Genomic DNA, 17,124 nt, shown 5'->3' on the forward strand with positions numbered 1-17,124 from the left:
CCTCTCTGGTAGAAAAACACCAGTTTACCTCACCTAAGAGAGCAAGGAGTATGTTTTTTAACCACTCCAGTTTTCAGGCCACTGTGACCAAGCCCAGGGCCTGTCCTGACAAACGCTTCCCAAAGCGTAGTTCTGATGAACGTTTTCCCTTTCCACCAGAGGTGGTCAAGGAGTGGGCTCATTCACCAAAGGTAGACCCTCCGGTGTCTAGAATCTCAGCCCGGACAGTTGTATGTGACCGATGGCACCTCACTTAAGGATCCCACTGACCGCCAGGTTGACCACCTGGCCAAATCTCTATATGAGGCGGCAGGGGCCTCGTTCTCCCCGTCTTTTGCAGCGGTGTGGGCTCTTAAGGCCGTCTCTGCTTCTCTGGAGGAGATGCATTCCCTCACCAGGGACTCTATGCCCGAAATGGTTGCCTTAACTTCCCAGGCTTTGGCTTTTTCATCCTATGCCATGTCTGCCATTCTGGAGGCTTCTCACCGCACGGCGGTGGCTTCCGCTAATTCCCTCGCGATCCGCAGGATCTTGTGGCTTCGAGAGTGGAAAGCAGACGCTTCTTCTAAGAAGTACCTTGCTGGGCTCCCCTTTGCTGGGTCCCGGCTGTTCGGTGAACAACTGGATGAAATTATTAAGGAAGCTACTGGCGGGAAGAGTACTTCCTTGCCACAAACTAAAACCAGGAGACCTGTCCAGGGCAGGAACCAGTCGAGGTTTCGCTCCTTTCGTTCCTCTAACTGGTCATCCTCTAAGCCCTCAGCCTCGTCCACTAACTCAGCCAAGGATCGAAAACCCAGCTGGCGCACGAAGCCGCGTCCTCAGAAGAGCGGAGGAGCCGCTGCCACTAAGGCAGCCTCCTCTTGACGATCTGGCTGCGCCAGCAACGTCCTTGGTCGGTGGCAGGCTCTCCCACTTTGGCGACGTGTGGTTCCAACACGTCTCCGATCAGTGGGTGCGGGATATAATCTCCCACGGCTACAGGATAGAATTTTCTTCCAGCCCGCCCAATAGATTTTTTCTGTCCACTCCCCCCTGCTCCAAAGCCGCCGTCTTCTCTCAGGCCGTGGTTTCCTTGCAGGCCAACGGAGTAATTGTACCGGTTCCCGCCCGGGAACGGTTCAGAGGTTTCTACTCAAACCTCTTCCTAGTCCCCAAGAAGGACGGTTCCTTCCGGCCCATCCTGGATCTCAAGCTTCTCAACAAGCATGTTCAAGTGCGGCACTTTCGCATGGAATCTCTGCGATCGGTCATTGCCTCAATGACCCAAGGAGATTTTCTAGCATCCATCGACATCAGAGATGCCTATCTGCATGTGCCAATTGCAGTTTCACACCAGCGTTGGCTACGTTTTGCAATCGGAGAGGAACATTTCCAATTCGTGGCTCTCCCCTTCGGGTTAGCCACGGCCCCTCGTGTATTCGCCAAGGTCATGGCAGCAGTGGTTGCGGTTCTGCACCTCCAGGGGTTGGCAGTGAATCCTTACCTGGACGACCTTCTAGTCAAGGCTTCATCCAGTGCAGACTGTCAGCGGAGTGTCTCGCTCACTCTCGCCACGCTTGTTCAATTCGGGTGGCTTGTCAATCTGCCCAAGTCCACTCTGACCCCGACCCAGGAACTTACGTACCTAGGGATGCAATTCGAGACTCTGCCGGCACTTGTGAAGCTGCCCTTAGTCAAACAGCAGTCCCTTCATCTGGCGGTACGCTCTCTGCTGAGGCCCCGCCGTCATTCCATCAGGCACCTCATGCAGGTGCTGGGTCAGATGGTGGCGTCAATGGAAGCGGTTCCCTTTGCCTAGTTCCATCTGCGTCCCCTGCAGCTGGACATTCTCCGCTGTTGGGACAAACGGACCTCTTCCTTGCACAGGCTGATGGCTCTGTCGCCACAGACCAGGAGCTCTCTTCAGTGGTGGCTTCGGCCCCTCTCTCTGTCTCAGGGACGCTCCTTTCTGGCCCCGTCCTGGGTGATTCTCACCACGGATGCCAGTCTATCCGGCTGGGGAGCAGTGTTTCTCCACCACCGAGCACAGGGCACTTGGACTCCGTCCGAATCAGCCCTCTCGATCAATGTGCTGGAAATCAGAGCGGTGCTCCTAGCTCTCGTAGCCTTTCACCACCTGTTGGCGGGCAAGCACATCCGAGTCCAGTCAGACAACGCGACAGCAGTTGCCTACATCAATCACCAGGGCGGAACTCGCAGCCGCCTAGCAATGTTGGAAGTTCAACATATCCTTCAGTGGACGGAGGACTCCAAGTCCACCATATCCGCAGTCCACATCCCAGGCGTAGAAAACTGGGAGGCAGATTATCTCAGCCGTCAAACCGTGGACAGCGGCGAGTGGGCCCTGCATCCAGCAGTGTTCCGGTCAATCTGCCGCAAGTGGGGCACTCCGGAAGTGGATCTAATGGCATCCCGGCACAACAACAAGGTCCCGGTTTACGTGGCTCGCTCCCACGATCCTCATGCCTTGGCGGCGGACGCGCTGGTTCAGGATTGGTCCCAGTTCCGTCTGGCCTACGTGTTTCCCCCTCTAGCTCTCTTGCCCAGAGTCCTGCGCAAGATCAGAATGGAGGGCCGTCGGGTCATAATCATTGCTCCAGACTGACCCAGGCGAGCTTGGTACCCAGACCTGCTCCGTCTGTCCGTACAGGTGCCGTGGCATCTCCCGGACCGCCCAGACCTTCTCTCACAAGGTCCGTTTTTCCGCCAGAATTCTGCGGCTCTCAGATTGACGGCGTGGCTCTTGAGTCCTGGATCCTGACGGCTTCAGGCATTCCTTCCGAGGTCATCTCCACTATGACTCGGGCCCGTAAGTCTTCCTCCGTCAAGATCTATCACAGGACTTGGAGAATTTTCCTGTCCTGGTGTCGCTCTTCCGGCCATGCTCCTTGGCCGTTTTCCTTGCCGACCATCCTGTCCTTTCTACAGTCCGGTCTGCAGCTAGGACTATCCCTCAATTCCCTCAAGGGACAGGTCTCGGCTCGGTCAGTGTTGTTCCAGCGGCGTATCGCCCGACTGGCCCAGGTGCGCACCTTCATGCAGGGCGCATCTCGCATCATTCCGCCTTACCGGCGGCCTCTGGATCCCTGGGACCTCAATCTGGTCCTCACGGCCTTACAGAAACCCCCCTTTGAGCCTCTTAGGGAGGTTTCTTTGTTTCGTCTTTCATAGAAAGTGGTCTTTCTGGTGGCCATAACTTCTCTCAGGAGAGTCTCTGATTTGGCTGCGCTCTCTTCGGAGTCACCCTTTTTGGTTTTTCACCAAGACAAGGTGGTTCTCCGTCCGACTCCGGACTTTCTCCCTAAGGTGGTGTCTCCTTTCCACCTTAACCAGGACATTTCATTGCCTTCCCTTTGTCCGGCCCCTGTGCATCGCTTTGAGAAAGCGTTGCATACTTTAGATTTGGTGCGGGCGCTCCGGATCTATGTGTCACGCACCGCTGCCCTTAGGCGGTGCACCTCTCTTTTTGTGCTGACCAAAGGTCAGCGCAAGGGTCTCTCGGCTTCTAAACCGACCCTAGCTCGTTGGATTAGGTCGGCCATATCCGATGCCTACCAATGTACTCAGGTGCCTCCCCCGCCGGGGATTAGGGCGCACTCGACCAGAGCTGTCGGTGCCTCTTGGGCTTTCAGGCACCAGGCTACGGCTCAGCAGGTCTGTCAGGCTGCCACTTGGTCTAGTCTGCACACCTTTTCGAAGCACTACCAAGTGCATGCTCATGCTTCGGCAGATGCGAGCTTGGGCAGACGCATCCTTCAGGCGCCTGTCGCCCATTTGTGAAGTTAGGTTTTGCCTACTTCTCAGTTTCTGTTTATTTCCCACCCATGGACTGCTTTGAGATGTCCCATGGTCTGGGTCTCCCATAAGGAACGATGAAGAAAAAGAGAATTTTGTTTACTTACCGTAAATTCTTTTTCTTATAGTTCCGACATGGGAGACCCAGCACCCTCCCTGTTGCCTGTTGGCAGTTCTTGTTCCGTGTGTTTTCACCGGCTGTTGTTGTAGACAGAGGTTCCGGTTATTCCGGGTTTTACTCTCCCTACTTGTGGGTGAATGTCCTCCTTCAGCTTTTGCACTAAACTGGCTAGATGTGGTCTTCCAGGGGGTGTATATGCTCGGAGGGAGGAGCTACACTTTTTAGTGTAGTACTTTGTGTGTCCTCCGGAGGCAGAAGCTATACACCCCATGGTCTGGGTCTCCCATGTCGGAACTATAAGAAAAAGAATTTACGGTAAGTAACAAAATTCTTTTTTTTGTTTTTTTTGTTGTTGTTGTTTTTTCCGTTATACCCTCGGCCTGGGCTCTTATATACCACATGTTAGAATGATGTATATAAGAGCCCACTGGTGGTGGTGGCCGCAGCTTAAAGGGCAAAAAAGTGGTGACCGGTTCCTTTTAAAAGTATCAAGACTGAACGTGTGCACTGAAAGGTCGTTTTTACATTGCTGCGCACTATGTTCACTTTTGGTGGCGGTTTTGCTTTGCTTTTGCAGGCACAATCCTCCTGAAATAATACACACACTGGTTTTGGTTAATTTCTAGATCTGCTGTCAGTATCATATATATATATATATATATATATTTGCCTCTGTCTGTCTGTCTCCAAAATTGTGTCCTTACGGTGAAACAAAGCTGATTGTCCGCTGGGCTCGCCATGGCCCCGACCCCCGCACGGATTGGCCGCTCGCCTCGGCTCGGCCCCCCCCCCCCCACGGATTGGTCGCTCGCCTCGGCCTGGCCCCGCCCTCCGCATGGATTGGCCACTCGCCCCGGCCCTCCGCACGCATCGCTAGACATAACCTTGCGCTGCTGGGATCGTGACGGAGCCGGTGAACGCTGGTAACCATTATACACATCGCATCGGGTAACTAAGGTCCCTTAGTTACCCGATGTGTATCATAGTTACCAGCGTACACCGGCTCCCGGTACACATGTGCAGGGAGCCGGCATTATACTCCTCTCCCCCCAGGACTACTCCTCCTATTTTAGTCCTCCTATTATACTCCTCTCTGAGTATAATAGGAGAACTATTATAGCATGGGGGGTGCGCAGCATGGGGGATGTAGCACGATGGGGGGTGCGCAGCATGGGGGGTGCGCAGCATGGGGGGTGCGCAGCATGGGGGATGGAGCACGATGGGGAGTGCACAGCATGGGGGATGGAGCACGATAGGGAGTGCGCAGCATGGGGGATGGAGCACGATGGGGGGTGCGCAGCATCGGGGATGGAGCACGATGTGGAATGCGCAGCATAGGGGATGGAGCACGATGGGGGGTGGGCAACATGGGGGATGGAGCACGATGGGGGGTGCGCAGCATGGGGGATGGAGCACGATGGGAGGTGCACACCTCCCCCCCCCCCCCCTCCCAACACACACACAACACACCACACACACACTGGGAACCACAAACATCGCCATACACAGACAACACCCAACACACAAACACCGCGGCATACATAAATATACGCACATACCGCACAACACACATTGTACAAAACATACCTCCCCCCAAAACACACCACACCCACACAAACCGCGCAACACACACACAAACGCTACAGACACACAGCGCTCCACAAACAACGCAACACACATACAACACCGCTCTCACCCCCCGCCACACCCAGACAACACCCAGAACATGTGCAGCGCCCTACACAAACACTTGGTAACTACACACAACAACATCTATGTATGTATGTGTATGTATATATGTATATATATATGTGTGTGTGTGTGTATATGTATTTATATGTGTGTGTGTATATATATATATATATATATATATTATATGTTATATGTTTATATGTGTGTGTGTATATATATATATATATATATATATATATATATATATATATATATATATATATATATATATATATATATATATATATATATATATATTATTATAGAACAAAAATCCATACATGAACTACACAATACGTAAATTCTAGAATACCCGATGCGTAGAATCGGGCCACCTTCTAGAGTATTATAAAGAAACTCTGTTTGTTGCATAACTTATTGATCTCTCAATTAATGTACTTCTTTAGGTATTGCTAAGCACTTTCGTTATGGAAGCCAAGAGGATGCTCATGAATTTCTTAGATACACAGTAGAGGAAATGCAAAAATCCTGTCTCCGAGGTTGTTCCAAGTAAGTGAATGTCATGCGTGGAGATACGTACCAATGGTCCGGACTGATGCTTTTTTTCATCTCTGGGTTGTGTCTCCATGCAGTATTTTGTGGCATCGTACAATATCATTAATTTTCACATATTTTGCTTTGTCTGGGAAAGAACTAAATCATCATAACCATACACACACTATTGAAATACAGTCTATGTCCATTTGTGGTGTGCGCTTTGTGGAACCCAGAGACTTGAAAGTCACCAACTAGAATCCCCTTTTCCCATCCCATCGGACTCAATGTCTCCAAAATGAGTGTCCAGTGCTCCCTCGAGTTACAGTATTAATTTGGTTTTGGAACCACAATTGTAAAATGTGACTGGTGGCCAGAAATTGCAGGACTAGATATGGATTTTTAAGATTAAAAATGAAATCTACAATTTAATAAAAAGTCAGGTCAGATATAGATGGTGCCAGTCTTTTATTTCTTTATCGTTCCTATGGGAGACCCAGACCATGGGTGTATAGCTTCTACCTCTGGAGGACACACAAAGTACTACACTTAAAAGTGTAGCTCCTCCCCCTGAGCTTATACACCCCCTGGTGAGCAGACCCAGCCAGTTTATCGCTTTGTGTTCAGGAGGCATACATCCACACATGCATTCTCAAATGATTTTTTTCCTTTTGGAACGAGATGAAGAAGTACGGGTCCACGTCTGGACCCCCGGCATGTCCCTTCTCACCCCACTGTGTCGGCGGTGTTGTAAGGTTGATTCCTAGGCTGGAGCCTTACATGCCGTGCTCCTTCACCATCCCTCCTGGGCTCTGGCTTGAAGTGGGAGCCAGCACGGTCTCCATGCTTGGCAGGAGACCGGTCTCCATCCGCAGCCCTTCAGGACCCTGCTGGACCGGAGCACTCATCCCCAGGGACTTGGCCCTGCGTCTCAGAAGCTAAGTACCTGAGACGTTTATATTTCGGGGTCCCTGTACTTTATTGTTGGGGGAGAGTGTGCTTATTGTGTTTACTGACATTTCCGGCGGGTTCTCTAGCTGTCGCCTGAGAACCGCGCCGATGGTGCCTGCGTGTCGGCCGCGCCGCTCAAATTTAGGCCCCGGCTTCGCCGGAGGCCTAGTTTCTGCTTCACTGCCCTCGCATGTCACTCATGCAGAGGGACAGGCTCGGCTCCTCCCGGCGGCCGTTCTGTACAGGGGAGGGACACTCCCCACTGCAGTGTGTCCCCTCCCCTGTAGGTCTCTATGGCCCTCCAGATCCCGCTCCTCAAGGAGGAGCAATGCCCCAAAGCTTTATGCTGTATGCGCTGCATGTAAGCTCCTGCTGCCCGAACCGAGCACCTATCCGCATTGTGATGCCTGCTCTAACTTGACGGTGCCACAGCCTGGAGTCTCACCCCCCGTGGTCTCTCAGGCTGCCCCTGCTCCTGTGGCTGGACCCCCGGCTTGGGTAGAATCCTTTTCTAGGTCTATCTCCCAGTCCTTTGCTGAGTCCATGGGACTTCTGTCCAGGACTCTGATGAATATGCATCAGCCCCCTTCAGAGGGTGCTTCGGCTGCTAGGGGTCTCTCAGGACCGGAGCTCACAGAGGATTCATCATCAGGGCCCAGACCCCATCCTCCTGAGAAGAGACGCAGGGTTCCCTCTCCCTCCTCCTCCCATGGCTCTGATTCCAGAGCTGACTCGCAGGATGAGGAGGATGCCTTTACAGGGGGCTCGGAGGCTAACTCCATGTACCCCATTGATCTGTCCGAAAGTGACTCAGATCTTAGTGACTTGATTGCTTCTATTAATTCTGTACTGGATCTCAATCCGCCAGTATCAGAGGAGCAACCCTCTCTGGCAGAAAAGCACCAGTTTACCTCGCCTAAGAAAGCAAAGAGTGTGTTCTTTAACCACTCCAGTTTTCAGGCCGCTGTGACCAAACCCAGGGCCTGCCCTGACAAACGTTTCCCAAAGCGTGGTTCTGATGACCGTTTTCCCTTCCCACCTGAGGTGGTCAAGGAGTGGGCTCACTCCCCAAAGGTAGACCCTCCGGTGTCTAGGCTCGCAGCCCGGACCGTTGTGTCGGTGGCTGATGGCACTTCCCTTAAGGATTCCACTGATCGCCAGATTGACCTTCTGGCCAAATCCGTGTATGAAGCGGCGGGGGCCGCGTTTTCTCCGACTTTTGCAGCAGTGTGGGCTCTCAAAGCCATCTCTGCTTCTCTAGAGGAGATGCATTCCCTCACCAGGGAATCTATGCCCGAAATGGATGCCTTAACTTCCCAAGCTTCGGCCTTTTCATCCTATGCCATGTCTGCCATGCTGGAGGCTTCTCACCGCACTGCGGTGGCTTCGGCTAATTCCCTCGTTATCCGCAGGATCTTGTGGCTTCGAGAGTGGAAGGCAGATGTTTCTTTTAAGAAGTACCTTGCTGGGCTCCCTTTTGCTGGGTCCCGGCTGTTCGGAGAACAGCTGGATGAAATTATTAAGGAAGCAACTGGCGGGAAGAGTACTTCCATGCCACAAACCAAAGCCAGGAAACCTGCCCAGGGTAGGAATCAGTCGAGGTTTCGCTCCTTTCGTTCCTCCAACTGGTCGTCCTCTAAGCCCTCGGCCTCGTCCGCTAACTCAGCCAAGGACCAGAAATCCAACTGGCGCCCAAAAGCGCGTCCACAGATGTCCGCAGGAGCTGCTGCCACTAAGGCAGCCTCCTCGTGACTATCTGCCCGCTCCAGCAACGTCCTTAGTCGGTGGCAGGCTCTCCCACTTTGGCGACGCGTGGTTTCAACACGTCTCCAGTGGGTGAGAGATATCATCTCCCACGGCTACAGGATAGAATTCTCTTCCAGTCCGCCAAACAGATTTTTTCTCTCAACTCCCCCTTGCTCCAAGGCCGCCGCCTTCTCACAGGCCGTGGCAGCCTTGCAGGACAATGGAGTAATTGCATCGGTTCCCGCCCGGGAACGGTTCAGAGGTTTCTACTCAAATCTCTACCTAGTTCCCAAAAAGGACGGTACCTTTCGGCCCATCCTGGATCTGAAGCTTCTCAACAAGCATGTTCAGGTGGGGCCCTTTCGCATGGAGTCTCTGCGATCAGTCATTGCCTCTATGTCCCAAGGGGATTTCCTGGCATCCATCGACATCAGAGATGCCTATCTGCATGTGCCAATTGCAGTGTCACACCAGCGTTGGCTACGTTTTGCAGTAGGAGAAGATCATTTCCAATTTGTGGCTCTCCCCTTCGGGTTGGCCACAGCCCCTTGGGTATTCACCAAGGTCATGGCTGCAGCGATTGCAGTTCTGCACCTCCAGGGGTTGGCAGTGATTCCTTACCTGGACGACCTTCTAGTCAAGGCTTCATCCAGCGCAGATTGTCAGCGCAGTGTCTCGCTCACTCTCTCCACTCTAGCTCAATTCGGGTGGCTGGTCAATCTGCCCAAGTCCACCCTGACTCCGACCCAGAGTCTCACGTACCTAGGGATGCAGTTCGAGACCTTGACGGCACTTGTGAAGTTGCCCTTAGTCAAACAGCAGTCCCTTCAGCTAGCGGTGCACTCTCTGCTGAGGCCCCGCCGGTATACCCTCAGGCGGTTGATGCAGGTGCTGGGTCAAATGGTGGCGTCCATGGAGGCTGTTCCCTTTGCCCAGTTCCATCTGCGCCCCCTGCAGCTGGATATTCTCCGCTGTTGGGCCAAGCAGCCTTCCTCCTTACACAGGTTAGTGGCTCTGTCGCCACAAACCAGGAGCTCTCTTCAGTGGTGGCTTCAGCCTCTCTCCCTGTCTCAGGGACGCTCCTTCCTGACCCCGTCCTGGGTGATTCTCACCACGGATGCCAGTCTATCCGGCTGGGGAGCGGTATATCTCCACCACAGAGCGCAGGGCACTTGTACTCCGTCCGAGTCAGCCCTTCCAATCAATGTGCTGGAAACCAGAGCCGTGCTTCTAGCTCTCCTAGCTTTTCACCACCTGTTGGCGGGCGGGCAGGCACACCCGAGTCCAGTCAGACAACGCGACAGCGGTTGCCTACATCAATCACCAAGGCGGGACACACAGCCGCCTGGTAATGTTGGAGGTACAACGCATCCTTCAATGGGCGGAGGACTCCAAGTCCACCATATCCGCAGTCCACATCCCAGGCGTGGAAAACTGGGAGGCAGATTATCTCAGCCGTCAAACCGTGGACGGTGACGAGTGGTCTCTGCACCCGGCAGTGTTTCAGTCAATCTGCCGCAAATGGGGCACCCCGGACGTGGACCTAATGGCATCCCGTCACAACAACAAGGTTCCCGTTTACGTGGCTCGCTCCCACGACCCTCAGGCATTCGCCGCGGACGCACTGGTTCAAGACTGGTCCCAGTTTCGTCTGTCCTACGTGTTTCCCCCTCTAGCTCTCTTGCCCAGAGTTCTGCGCAAGATCAGAATGGAGGGCTGTCGAGTCATCCTCATTGCACCGGACTGGCCCAGGCGAGCTTGGTATCCAGACCTGCTCCATCTGTCCGTAGAGATGCCGTGGCATCTCCCGGACCGTCCAGACCTACTCTCTCAAGGTCCGTTTTTCCGCCTGAATTCTGCGGCTCTCAAATTGACGGCGTGGCTCTTGAGTCCTGGATCTTGACTGCTTCTGGTATTCCTCCTGAAGTCATTTCCACTATGACTCGGGCCCGTAAGTCTTCCTCCGCTAAGATCTATCACAGGACTTGGAAAATTTTCCTGTCATGGTGTCGCTCTACTGGCCATCCTCCTTGGCCATTCTCCTTGCCGACCCTTCTGTCCTTTCTACAGTCCGGTCTGCAGCTAGGACTGTCCCTCAACTCTCTCAAGGGACAAGTCTCAGCTCTGTCCTACCTTCCTTTTGTCCGGCTCCTGTTCATCGCTTTGAAAAAGCGCTGCATACTCTGGATCTGGTGCGGGCGCTCCGGATCTATGTGTCTCGCACCGCTTCTATTAGGCGGTGCACCTATCTTTTTGTGCTAACCACAGGTCGGCGCAAGGGTCTCTCTGCTTCTAAGCCGACCTCAGCCCGTTGGATCAGATCGACCATTTCGGACGCTTACCAGAGTTCTCAGGTGCCTCCCCCGCCGGGGATCAAGGCACATTCGACCAGAGCTGTTGGTGCCTCTTGGGCTTTCAGGCACCAGGCTACGGCTCAACAAGTCTGTCAGGCTGCCACTTGGACTAGCCTGCATACCTTTTCGAAGCACTACCAAGTGCATGCTCATGCTTCGGCAGATGCGAGCTTGGGCAGACGCATCCTTCAGGCGGCTGTCGCCAATTTGTGAAGTTAGGTTTTGCCTACTTCTTACTTTGTTCGGTTTATTTCCCACCCAGGGACTGCTTTGGAACGTCCCATGGTCTGGGTCTCCCATAGGAACGATAAAGAAAAAGAGAATTTTGTTACTTACCGTAAATTCTTTTTCTTATAGTTCCGTATTGGGAGACCCAGCTCCCTCCCTGTTGCCTGTTGGCAATTTTCTTGTTCCGTGTGTTATCACTGGCTGTTGTCGTGGATAGAGGCTCCGGTTGTTCCGGCTATTGCTCTGTTCTAGTGGTGGGTGGCTATTCTCCTTCAGCTTTTGCACTAAACTGGCTGGGTCTGCTCACCAGGGGGTGTATAAGCTCAGTGGGAGGAGCTACACTTTTAAGTGTAGTACTTTGTGTGTCCTCCGGAGGCAGAAGCTATACACCCATGGTCTGGGTCTCCCAATACGGAACTATAAGAAAAAGAATTTACGGTAAGTAACAAAATTCTCTTTATTGTGTCTGAAGAAGCTCAACCTGACATATAGCACCAGCCTGTACAGAAGAGGTATTAGTAGATGGCCGATAGCTGCATGCATTTCACTGATACTGTGGTTTTAACAGTGAAATGGCCTGTCCTCCATGGGGAACGTGTGTAACCCGGTCCATGCAGTTTCATCATCTGAGAAGCTCTTGTGCCTGTATGAGTGACACATGGCTCTGTCATTAATCATTAATGAATGATTCATGCTGTTTCTGTGAGACTGTCTGATGTTTAGTTTTAATCATCCCATATGTCTCTCTTCTTGCCACCTCTGACATATGGAATTTGCTAAAAAGATTGCTACCTGGAGGCAATGAATGAACTCGCACACCACCACATTGTTAGGTGGTATCCACAGGCGCTGAGTCCTTCTGCTGCTGATACAACTATGTCTAAAGAGGAACTAAACTTACAGCATTTTTTGTTCTTATTAGCATTCACAGATCTGTGGGGCCTCAGGATGCAGCCCCCAGCACAGGGTGTGGATTCAATGGATGGCAGAGGTTGCTTATCTTAGGTTTTCCATTGAATCGTGCTCTCGGGCAGGGGCGCGCTCTCGGGCTGGGGCGCGCTCTGGGGCAGGGGCGGGCTTGGAAGTTTAGTAAGCATTCTTATGGGGTTTTCAGAACCCTGTGAATCTGCTAGAAATTTAAGTGTGAAAACATTTCTTGAAAGTTTACTCTTTATCACTGGACAGCAGTGCCTTCCCCCGTCTATAGCCCTTGAAGTGGCACCTGTCACGACTAATTGTATGACCATTTTGTAGGCAATGAAAACTTGAGTGGCTACAACCACAAGGATTTCCTAGATTTGCATGTGCACTAAACTCCATCAGGAAAGTGGCCATGATTAGAGCAGATCTTGTGGTGATCGCGCTGGTAAAGCCTGAGCGCGGTGGTACATGGGTAATTGTAAAGCCCTGCACATGAACAGGACAAAGATCCTCCTGCTTGTCTCTGCATGAGTGGAATGATTTTGGTGTCTACACAGATGGGAACAAGGGTAGGAACGTGAGCACGTGATTAGCCATGTGCCAGCCTTCATCTTTAGCGCTACAGGTGCGGCTGCCATTCTCCAATATCTACACAGTTGACCCATTGGCAGTAGGCGCTTTTAATCTCTGCCTAGGAGAAGGCAATCGGGGGAATTCAGAACTTTTGTACAGAACGGTTTAGGGTGTCTTTAGAATTCTAGCCACACCCCATTAATGGAAAACATAACACTTTAGCTTTAGGTGTCCAATTATCTTTAAGACAGTGTAAAGCGTGCAGGTTTCCCAGATAGTTGTTTGTCCTTCTTCAATAGGGGTTTTCCTCTTCCAGCAAAGTGGACTCCAAACACAAACGGGCATGTAAAATAAAGCCAGTTGGTGCTTGCTCTTTCAGCCTCTGCTCCTATCCTGTTTTCTTATCGTTCCTTTGGGAGACCCAGACCATGGGTGTTTAGCTTCTGCCTCCGGAGGACACACAAAGTACTACACTAAAAAGTGTAGCTCCTCCCTCTGAGCTTATACACCCCCTGGTAGCCAGTCCTAGCCAGTTTATTGCTTTGTGTCAGGAGGCATACATCCACACATGCATTCTCATCTGATTTGTTTGACTTTTGGAAAGAGTTTGAAGAAAAGCGGGTCCATGTCTGGACTCCCGGCATGTCCCTTCTCACCCCACTGTGTCGGCGGTGTTGTTAAGGTTGATTTACAAGGCTGCAGCCTTACATGCCGCGCTCCTTCACCATCCCTTCTGGGCTCTGGCTTGAAGTGGGAGCCAGCACGGTCTCCATGCCTGGCAGGAGTCCGGTCTCCATCCACAGCCCCTTGAGGATTCTGTTGGACCGGAGCACTTATCCCCAGGGACATGGCCCTGCGTCTCAGCAGCTAAGTACCTGAGACGTTTATGTTGGGGGTCCCGGTTCTTTATTGTAAGGGGAGAGTATGCTGTATGTGATTGTTTTAACTTTTCCGGCGGGTTCTCTAGCTTTTGCCTGAGAACCGCGCCGATGGTGCCTGCTTGTCGGCCTCGCCGTTTAAATTTAGGCCCCGGCTTCGCCGGAGGCCTAGTTTCATTTTCCTGCCCTCGCATGTCACTCATGCAGAGGGACAGGTTCGGCTCCTCCCGGCGGCCGTTCTACACAGGGGAGGGACACTCCCCACTGCTGGCAAACGGAGTGATTGTCCCAGTTCCCGCTCAGGAACAGTTCAGAGGTTTTTACTCAAATCTCTCCCTAGTTCCAAAAAAGGACTGTACCTTCCGGCCCATCCTGGATCTCAAGCTTCTCAACAAGCATGTCCGGGTGCGGCATTTTCGCATGGAGTCTCTGCGATCAGTCATTGCCTCTATGACCCAAGGGGAGTTCCTGGCGTCCATCGACATCAGAGATGCCCATCTACATGTGCCAATCGCAGTGTCACATCAGCGTTGGTTACGTTTTGCGATAGGAGAGGATCATTTCCAATTCGTGGCTCTCCCCTTCGGGTTAGCCACGGCCCCTCGGGTATTCACCAAGGTCATGGCGGCAGTGATTGCGGTGCTGCACCTCCAGGGGTTAGCAGTGCTTCCTTATCTGGACGACCTTCTGGTCAAGGGTACATCCAGCGCAGACTGTCAGCGGAGTGTTTCGCTCACTCTCGCCACCCTAGCCCAATTCGGGTGGATTGTCAATCTTCCCAAATCCACTCTGACTCCGACCCAGAGTCTCACGTACCTAGGGATGCAGTTCGAGACTTTGCCGGCACTTGTGAAGTTGCCCTTAGACAAACAGCTGTCACTCCGGTTGGCGGTGCGCTCTCTCCTGAGGCCCCGCCGTTATACCCTCAGGCGTCTGATGCAGGTGCTGGGTCAAATGGTGGCCTCCATGGAGGCGGTTCCCTTTGCCCAGTTCCATCTGCGTCCTCTGCAGCTGGACATTCTCCGCTGATGGGACAAGCGGCCTTCCTCCTTACAGAGGTTAGTGCTCTGTCGCCACGGACCAGGAGCTCTCTTCAGTGGTGGCTTCGACCCCTCTCCCTGTCCCAAGGGCGCTCCTTCCTGACTCCGTCCTGGGTGATTCTCACCACGGATGCCAGCCTATCCGGCTGGGGAGCGGTACATCTCCACCACAGAGCACAGGGCACTTGGACTCCGTCCGAGTCAGCCCTTTGAATCAATGTGCTGGAAACCAGAGCTGTGCTTCTAGCCTTTCACCACCTGTTGGCGGGCAGGCACATTCGAGTCCAGTCAGACAACGCGACAGCGGTTGCCTACATCAATCTCCAAGGCAATGCCGCCTGGCAATGTTGGAGGTCCAACGCATTCTTCAATGGGCGGAGGACTCAAAGTCCACCATATCCGCAGTCCACATCCCTGGCGTAGAAAACTGGGAGGCAGATTATCTCAGCCGTCAATCCGTGGACGGTGGCGAGTGGTCCCTGCACCCGGCAGTGTTTCAGTCAATCTGCCGCAAGTGGGGCACTCCGGACGTGGACCTAATGGCATCCCGTCACAACAACAAGGTTCCGGTTTACGTGGCTCCCTCCCACGATCCTCAGGCCTTCGCCGCGGACGCTCTGGTTCAAGACTGGTCCCAGTTTCGTCTGTCCTACGTGTTTCCCCCTCTAGCTCTCTTGCCCAGAGTCCTGCGCAAGATCAGAATGGAGGGCCGTCGAGTCATCCTCATTGCACCGGACTGGCCCAGGCGAGCTTGGTATCCGGGCCTGCTCCAACTGTCCGTGGAGATGCCGTGCCATCTTCCGGACCGTCCAGACCTGCTCTCGCAAGGTCCGTTTTCTTCGGCGCTCTATTGGGAGACCCAGACGATTGGGTGTATAGCTACTGCCTCCGGAGGCCACACAAAGCATTACACTAAAAAGTGTAAGGCCCCTCCCCTTCTGGCTATACACCCCCCGTGGGATCACGGGCTGCTCAGTTTTCAAGCTTTGTGCGAAGGAGGCACACATCCATGCATAAGCTCCACTGTTTAGTCAGCAGTAGCTGCTGACTATATCGGATGGAAGAAAAGAGGGCCCATACTAGGGCCCCCAGCATGCTCCCTTCTCACCCCACTTGCGGTTTGTAAGGTTGAGGTACCTATTGCTGGTACGGAGGCTGGAGCCCACATGCTGTTTTCCTTCCCCATCCCCCTGAGGGGCTCTGAGAAAGTGGGATCTTTCCGGCCACCAAGCCCTGAGGCCGGGCTCCATCCACAGACCCATAGAACCTGCTGGATGTGGAGCGGGAGTGCCGTTCAGGGACAAGGCCCTGCAACTTTCAGGTACTCTGTGTCCCCGTATGGCAGGCCACGCACACTCCAGGCTTGCTGGGTGTGCTAGTGCGCCGGGGACTGTAGCGCTGTGCGCTGGGCTTATAGTCCCTGCAGATTACTGGGGGACTTTACGTGTGGGGACCGCCGCGCCGACCGCCCCTGGAGCGGCGGCGCAGCTGCGACTTGTAGTGCGCCGGGGACGCGCCGACCGCGCTTTTACGGCGGCGGCGCTTCTAACTTTAGTCCCCGGCTTTTGCGGCCTAGCGCCGCTTCGTTCCCGCCCCCACCCTGTCACTCAGGGAAAGGGAGAGACGCTGTTCTATAGCAGCGCCGAGGGCTGGAGGCTTATTTGCATTCTCCAGCCCCCGTCACTAGACACAGTGGGCGCCGGGTTCCCGCTCTTGGTCTCGGGCACGCCCTCGGCCCGCCCCTCTCCTCTGGACGCCGGCAGCCATTCCGGCACGCAGCGCGGGAAAACGGAGACAAGCGCTGAGCTAGGGAAGCAGACCCAGCACAGGATTCCGGCGCCACACACCCGCTTTTGTGCGGGCGGTAAGCGGCAACTAAAGTGCTGACCCACTAATGCCGAAGTGTCCTGTTGTACTTTTGTACGGTCGCTATTCAGGATGCAGACCTAGAAACAGCAGCAAAAGATCAGGGGTGCTAAAGCACAGACTCTATATGCTGCTTGTCTTGCATGTGCTGCAGTGTCATGTGTCCTTTATGCTTGTATGCTTTACATTGCACTGTAAGGGCTATTCTTGGCTGTCTACCCGCCTAGATGGCTAGACAGCGGCAGCAAACAGCAATGGTGCTAAGGCACAAGCTTTCAATGCTGCTTGGATTGCATGTACTGCAGAGTTTATTTTCATGCTTGTACATTCACTGCATGTCGCTATTCTTGGCTAATGCTCCTTGATGACTAGACAACAGCAGCAGAAAAGCAAGGGTGCTAAGGCACAAGCTTTCAATGCTG

The 17,124-nt window shown here is 53.3% G+C and overlaps 1 protein-coding gene across 4 annotated transcripts in view; it reads left to right on the forward strand.

The window, feature by feature from the left end:
• The window catches only part of USP42 (ubiquitin specific peptidase 42), a 224,336-nt gene that overhangs the window by 161,853 nt on the left and 45,359 nt on the right, over window positions 1–17,124 (forward strand). For all 4 annotated transcript variants that reach the window (XM_075318050.1, XM_075318047.1, XM_075318049.1 and 1 more), the window contains one exon: window positions 6,058–6,160. In XM_075318050.1, the coding sequence (XP_075174165.1) occupies window positions 6,058–6,160 (103 nt within the window). The remainder of the gene's footprint in view (window positions 1–6,057; window positions 6,161–17,124) is intronic.

Source organism: Anomaloglossus baeobatrachus, chromosome 7, assembly GCF_048569485.1.
Source record: "Anomaloglossus baeobatrachus isolate aAnoBae1 chromosome 7, aAnoBae1.hap1, whole genome shotgun sequence".
NCBI classification, from domain to species: Eukaryota; Metazoa; Chordata; class Amphibia; order Anura; family Aromobatidae; genus Anomaloglossus; species Anomaloglossus baeobatrachus.